General features: G+C 40.7%; 1 protein-coding gene across 3 annotated transcripts in view; it reads left to right on the top strand.

Moving 5' to 3' along the window:
* The window catches only part of dlec1 (DLEC1 cilia and flagella associated protein), a 186,422-nt gene extending 183,532 nt beyond the window's left edge, over positions 1 to 2,890 (top strand). For all 3 annotated transcript variants that reach the window (XM_043690852.1, XM_043690850.1, XM_043690851.1), the window contains one exon: positions 2,645 to 2,890. In XM_043690852.1, the coding sequence (XP_043546787.1) occupies positions 2,645 to 2,768 (124 nt within the window). In that variant the 3' untranslated portion in view covers positions 2,769 to 2,890. The remainder of the gene's footprint in view (positions 1 to 2,644) is intronic.
* The last annotated feature ends 4,401 nt before the right edge of the window (positions 2,891 to 7,291 follow it).

The raw sequence follows: 7,291 nt of genomic DNA, 5'->3' as shown, positions 1-7,291 counted from the left end.
AGAAAGGTTGAAAAAGCTCAGACTTTTCTCTCTGGAGAGAAGGAGGAAGAGAGGAGACCTGATCGAGGTATACAAGGTAATGAGTGGAATAGATAGAGTCAATAGCCAGAGACTTTTCCCCAGGGTAAGATTGACTGGTACGAGGGGTCATAGTTTTAAGATATTAGGGGAAAGGTATAGAGGAGACATCAGAGGAAGGTTCTTTACACAGAGAGTTGTGAATGCATGGAATGCGTTGCCAGCGGTGGTGGTGGAAGCAGAGCCATTAGGGACATTTAAGTGACTGCTGGACATGCACATGGAGAGCAGTGAGTTAAGGGGTGTGTAGGTTAAGTTATTATATTTTCCATTAGGATTAAATCTCGGCACAATATCATGGGCTAAAGGGCCTGTTCTGTGCTGTACTTTTCTATGTTCTATTTCTCTTTTGGTTTCTGATTTCCAGCTATGTTGGTTTTAAGCATAAAAACCATCTTTTCAAGCACCTTCAATATGAATCATTTTTGTTTCCCTGGAGCATAGGAGACTGAGGAGTCACCTTATAGAGGTCTATAAAATCATGAGAGGCATAGATAAGGTAGATAGCCAACAGCCTTTCCCTATGATAGGGGAGTCTAAAACTAGAGGGCATAGGTTTAAGGTGAGAAGGGAGAAATATAAAAGGATCCAGAGGGGCAACTTTGTTTCACACAGAGAATGGTGAGTGTCTGGAACGGGCTGCCAGAGGTAGTGGTGGAAGCAAGTACAGTTTAATCATTTAAGAAATGTTTAGATAGGTACATGGATGGGGTAGGTGTGGAGGGATAAGGACCAAACGCAGGCAAATGGGACTAGTTTAAATTGTGAAAACTGAATGGTATAGGCAAGTTGGGCCGAAAGGCCTGTTTTCATGCTGTGAACCTCTATGCCTCAGTTCCTCTCTCCACAAATGCTGCGTTCCTCTTGCATTTTGTGTTTATTTCAGATTTCCTGTATCCGCACTGTTTGCTTTTTTAAATTGGCTTGAAAGGTGCTTTTGAAGGAGGCTTGGAAAGTTGTTGCACTGCATCTGAAAGACTGTACATACTGTGATATGGTTGTGCACTGATGGTGAAGGGAGCCAGTGTTGAAGATGGTGATGGAGTGCCAATCAAACAGCCTGCTTTGTCCTGATGATTTTGAGGTGTTAGTGTTGCATATCTCCAGGCAAGTGGAGAGTATCTGTCATATTGTTGACTTCTATGTTGTAGGTAGTAGCAGGTCACTGAGAATCTTTGAGTTACTTCTGTAGAATTCAGAATCCAGCCTCAGACTCATCCTTTTAGTCATAACATTGATGTGGCTGGACTGGTTATGGTCTTAAGGTTATGTGTCATGATGATGTGGGTGTACTGTACCTTTAAGAGAGTTACCTGACAGCACCAAGTGTTCTCAATATGATACAGTGTAACAGGTGCTCCAGTTACTGGGGTAGCTAGAGTAGCTGGTTGCCTGGAAACGACAAAACAGATTTGAAGTAGGCCAATCAGTTTAAATTATACCCCCAAAAATACCAAACTCCAATCCAGTTTGAATTTAGTACATTGACAATCTTAAAAGCCAATGACACCATCCGATGCTTTGGGGGTATAAGACTGGGGAAAATTGAACAATTGAGAGGACAACTGCCAAGCTACCAGCATGTAAAAAGACTGCCTGAAAAATAGCTCTCTTAAAAGTACCTTTATCAATCAGTTACCTGTGCAGCAGAATCCCTAAGAAGAAGAAAAGAAGACACAGGAAGATCCAAATAGAAGAACCAAAAACTGCCTGGTTTTGAGATAAGAAGTTTTGTTTTGTTAATCTTAATTGAGAGTTTTATCGGACTAGTATTGTGGAAGGGCAAGGTAAACGATAGGTTAGAGGACGGAGTTGTAAATAGTTGTTAGTTAATTATTCTCTGCTATACTTTAAGAAATTAAGTTGTTAATTCTTACTTTAAATAATTCTTGGCCTCTTGAATTTTCACAGATTATTGCACGGGATGAATCTTTTCTGTGTTGCTGGTTTTAAATTAAGCAGGAGAGTTTACCCCATGTCAACTAGGAGAAAGTGAGGACCGCAGATGCTGGAGATTACAGTTGAGAATGTGGTGCTGGAAAAGCACAGCAGGTCAGGCAACATATGAGGAGCATGAGAGTCAACGTTTCAGGCAAAGGCCCGATCATCAGAAAAGCCCTTCATCAGCCCTCCTAATGAAGGGCTTTTGCCCAAAACATTGAGTCTCCTGCTCCTCGGATGCTGCCTGACCTGCTGTGCTTTTCTAGCACCACACTCTCGACTTACAGTTATATGTCTTGTCTGACCACACCGTGAGTTTGGTAATGAGGATTTCAATGAAATGCTTTTGAAGCCAATAACTCAGAGGTATAAATTTAAATTCAAGGAATGTGGTAGTTGGGGAATGTACAGTGGCTTAAGAATTTAAGAAACAGTGGGGAGAGTGTGCAGAGGGAAGATAGCAAAGGATACGACGAAAAGCTGGGGTTATTATCTGAACACTGGATGATCACTTTCAGCCTCAGGACTTTTTCTGCTGCTGCTAAAGGCTGTTTATTTGTTTTCTGATTTCTACTCACTCACTCCTGTATGTGAAGTAATTTTGTTTTGTTTTATTCCAACACAGGGATGAGAAAATGTATCATACAAATATTGTCATCCAAGGAATTCTGGGTGAGAAACCGGTAAAATTCTCAGTGCAAGGAAGAGGGACACTTGACGAAAAATACGAAGCTATGTTTGTCTCATAGTGTCAGCAGAAATTGAAAATGCTCAAGTTTCTCCAACAAGTCAATCAATGTAAACATTTCGCTGTATTAGCTTTACAAACATATAACCTATAAAAGGATTTGCCTTTTTATTAAATCTAAAATTTCCCATTATAGAGGCTTGTTTCTTGTGTGAAGGCACAAGCGGTGCATTCATTAACTATCACATATAGGTTTAGTTTAACCTTAACTGACACTGAGAGAGACCCACTGGATTAGGACTGAAATGATAACTATTCAGTATGTCCAGTGCTACTCTCCCTGTGCTCTACTACAGTCAGAGCCATAACAGTCAGAGTATAGCACGGAAACAGACACTTCAATCCAACTCGTTCATACCGACCAGATATCCTAACCTAATCTAGTTCCATTTGCCAGCACTTGGTCCAAATCCCTCTAAATCCTTCCTATTCATATACCCATCCAACTGCCTTTAAAATGTTGTCATTGTACCAGCCTCCACCACTTCCTCTGGCAACTTATTCCATACACGTACCACCCTCTGTGTGAAAAAGTTACCCCTTAGGTCCCTTTTAAATCTTTCCCCTCTCACCCTAAACTTATGCCGTCTAGTTCTGGACTCCCCGACCCCAGGGAAAAGGTGTTGTCTATTTACCCTATCCATGCCCCTCACGATTTTATAAACCTCTATAAGGTCACCTCTCAGCCTCTGACGCTCCAGGGAAAACAGCTCCAGCCTATTCAGCCTCTCCTACAGCTCAAATCTACAATCCCTGGCAACATCCTTGTGAATGTTTCGAAACCCTTTCAAGTTTCACAATATCCTTCTGATAGAAAGGAGACCAGAATTGCACGCAATATTCCAAAAGTCACGTAATCATTGTCCTGTACAGCCGCAACATGACCTCCCAACTCCTGTACTCAATGCTCTGACCAATTAAGGAAAGCATACCAAACGCTTTCTTTACTATCCTATCTGCCTGCTACTCCACTTTCAAGGAACTATGAACCTGCACTTCTCTTTGTTCAGCAACACTCCCCAGGATCTCACCATTAAGTGTATATCCTGTATACTCGAGTAATAGTCGATCTCATGTAGACGTCGACCCCCTATTTTTGGCCAAATAACCTGGAATTTTCCAGATATCTTGTGTAAAAGTTGACCCTAGTTCTTCACAGATAACAGATCAACGTTTATGAGTCAGTGTGCTGGTCGTCATGTTCCGCTCCAGATTTCCAGTTTGCCGATTGTTCCGCTCTACTCCCGGTCTTCCAGTCCGCTGGCTGTTATGTTCCAGTCCGCTGGCTGTTATGTTCTGTTCCAGGTTTTCAGAATTACCATAAATTCGGGGTTTTTTTCCCCCTTTATTTGTTTACAGATCAGTTGGGCTTCTGCTAATGATACAGTATAAATTTTGATGGGCATGAATTTCAGCCCCTCAAAAGTAGTATCCATGTAATAGTTGACCCCATAAATTTAACCTTAAAAAGTAGTCAAAAAGTTTGACTATTACTCGAGTATAGAACATAGAAAAGTACAGCACAGAACAGGCCCTTTGGCCCACGATGTTGTGCCGAGGTTTAATCCTAATGTAAAATATAATAGCCTACGCACCCCTCAACTCACTGCTCTCCATGTGTCTGTCCACCAGTTGCTTAAATGTCCTTAATGACTCTGCTATATACGGTAAGTCCTGCTGTGATTTACTTTTCCAAAATGCAGCACCTCATATTTATCTAAATTAAACTCCATCTGCCAATCCGCATCCCATTGGCTCATCTGATCAAGGTCCTGTTGTAGTCTGTGGTAACCTTCTTTGCTGTCCATTACACCTCTGATTTTGGTTTCATCTGCAAACTTACTAACTATACCTCTTATGTCATATCCAAATCATTAACATAAATAATGAAAAGCAGTGGATTCAGCACTGATCCTTGTGGCACAACACTGGCCACAGGCCTCCAGTCTGAAAAGCAACACTTCACCACCGCCCACTGTCTTGTACCTTTGACCCAGTACTGTATCCATATAGCTAGTTCTCCTTGAATTCCACAAAATCTAACCTTGCTAACCAGTTTACCTTGAGGAACCTGTCGAATATCTTACTAAAGTCCATGTAGATCACGTCCACCGCTCTACACTCATCAATCCTCTTCGTTACTTCTTCAAAAAACTCAATCAAATTCGTGAGACATGATTTCCCACACACAAAGCCATGCTGACTATCCCTAATTAGTCCTTGCCTTTCCAAATACATGTAAGTCCTGTCCCTCAGGATTCCTCCAACAACTTGCCGACCACCAATGTCAGGCTTACTGGTCTATAGTTCCCTAGCTTTTCCTTACCATCTTTCTTTTTTTTATAGATATTTTTATTAGAAATTTAACATTTTTACAAGTTTACAAAAATAAACAAAACTCTCAAGTACAAACATTGATATACAATTAAATCTTAAATATATAATAATCAAAATTTAACAAAAGAAAAATACTGAGAAAATAAAACAAAACTCAACTAATTACTAATCTAACCTACAACTAACCAGAGTGTATATTTAAGTCTCTTACATTATTAAAATAAGAGAAAGAGAGAAAAAAAAACGGATAACATAGAAATTGAGTAGTAAGATACAAGCTCGGAATGTGTTAACATCAAATGTAACAAAACCCGTATTCGTGCGGGATTCCCCTCCCAAGGGGCCCCGGACCAGCCAGGTTCGTAATCTCAATTAAATAAAAGCCCTTGTTAGGATAGCCGAAATATCTGTATTCATATTATTCAAGAAGGGCTGCCATATTTTATAAAATAATTCGGTCTTTCGGTGCACCGTATTTGTAAGGAAGTTAAGGGGAATACATTCCATAATTAATCTGTGCCAATTTGAAAGTGCAGGGGAACCCTCAGCCATCCAGTTTACCAAAATATTTTTCCTTGCACAGAAACCGAGAATAGAAAATAATCTCTTCCCGTGCATATCCAGGGAGGGAAGTTCGAAAAGCCCAAAAGGAGAGATACAGGGTCCACTTTAATTTCTGTTCCTAAAATTTCTGTCAAGGACTTGCGACTTTAGTCCAGAATCTACGGATCTTATGACATGTCCATAGGCAATGTACAAGAGTGCCTACCTTTATTTTACATTTGGGACACATTGGAGATGCTCCAGCCTTAAACTTTGCCAATCGATCCAGTGCTATATGGGCCCTATGAAGTATCTTCAGCTGGATAGCCTGAGTTCTATTACAGATAGTGATTTTTCTGGCGTTTTCCCAAATGTCACTCCACGTTTCTATAGAGATTTCTAGTCCCAATTCCTGATCCCATGTTTTAAGCAGATTGTCTATATCTCCCGATACTTCATCATGTAGTAAATGATAAATAGTACTGATGGAGGATACCCCCATTGGTTGTAGTACTCTACGTTCTCTATCTGATTTGTAAAGACTATCTAATAACGTAGTCTTCTTCTGTATATAATCTCGAATTTAGAAGTATCGATAGAGGTCTCCATTAGGTAATCCGAATTTCTGACGCAGCTGTTCAAAAGACATCAAGACCCTATCTTTAAATAGGTCCCCTAGATATGAGATACCCCTGGATCTCCAGAGTTTAAAAGTGGCATCTGTAAACCCCGGTTAGAATCCCCATGCTCCCACTATCGGCGCATAGGGGAATGTTTTATGTGAGTTGCCCTCATTTTGCCGCATTATATCCAAGCCTTAATTGTGTTTAGTATTATAGGGTTTTTACAGTGATCTGTAATGATTTTCCTCTTGTCTGAAAATAAAAGGTTAATAAGTGGGTATTTTACTTGAGAGGCCTCGATGTCCAACCAGATTGATTGTGGATCAGACAAGACCCAATCAGCTATGTAACTTAATAGGGAACTTAACTGATATTTCCTAAAATCTGGGAAGTCCAATCCTCCCCTTGCCTGTGGCATCTGTAGCTTCTTCAGCTTAATGAGGGGCTGCCTATGATTCCAGATAAAGGAACGCAACCAGCCATATAATTTACGTAGTGCCATCCTCGGCAGCATCACTGGAAGCATTCTCATAGGGTATAGGAGACGGGGCAGGACATTCATTTTAATTAGCGCTATTCTACCTAGCCAGGAAATTGGAAGGTCTCCCCATCGCTGGAGGTCCTGCCTTATCGTCTCCAGTAATTGCACAAAATTAGCCTTGTATAACTGACCAAATACTAGAGTAATAAAAATGCCTAAATATAAGAAACCCTCCAGGGACCACCGAAAGGAAAAGTGGGATCCGTCCACTAAGTGGGGTATCATAGCAAGGCCACCCATTGGCATAGCCTCCGATTTTGAGAAATTAATTTTATAGCCTGAGAATGCGCTAAATGTATTAATAACTTGGATTAGGCGAGGCACGGACATCAGAGGATTACTGAGGAATAGAAGAACATCATCTGCATAAAGGGTAATTTTATGTTTACCTGTACCAATCCTCGGGGCCATTATATTAGGATCAGCCCGTATAGCTTCTGCTAGTGGTTCAATTATTAGCATAAATAACAATGGCGAGAG

This window comes from Chiloscyllium plagiosum, chromosome 5 (assembly GCF_004010195.1).
Source record: "Chiloscyllium plagiosum isolate BGI_BamShark_2017 chromosome 5, ASM401019v2, whole genome shotgun sequence".
Taxonomy (NCBI): Eukaryota; Metazoa; Chordata; class Chondrichthyes; order Orectolobiformes; family Hemiscylliidae; genus Chiloscyllium; species Chiloscyllium plagiosum.
The sequence above is the reverse complement of the archived record's forward strand: the minus strand, read 5'-3'. Positions and strand labels throughout refer to the sequence as shown.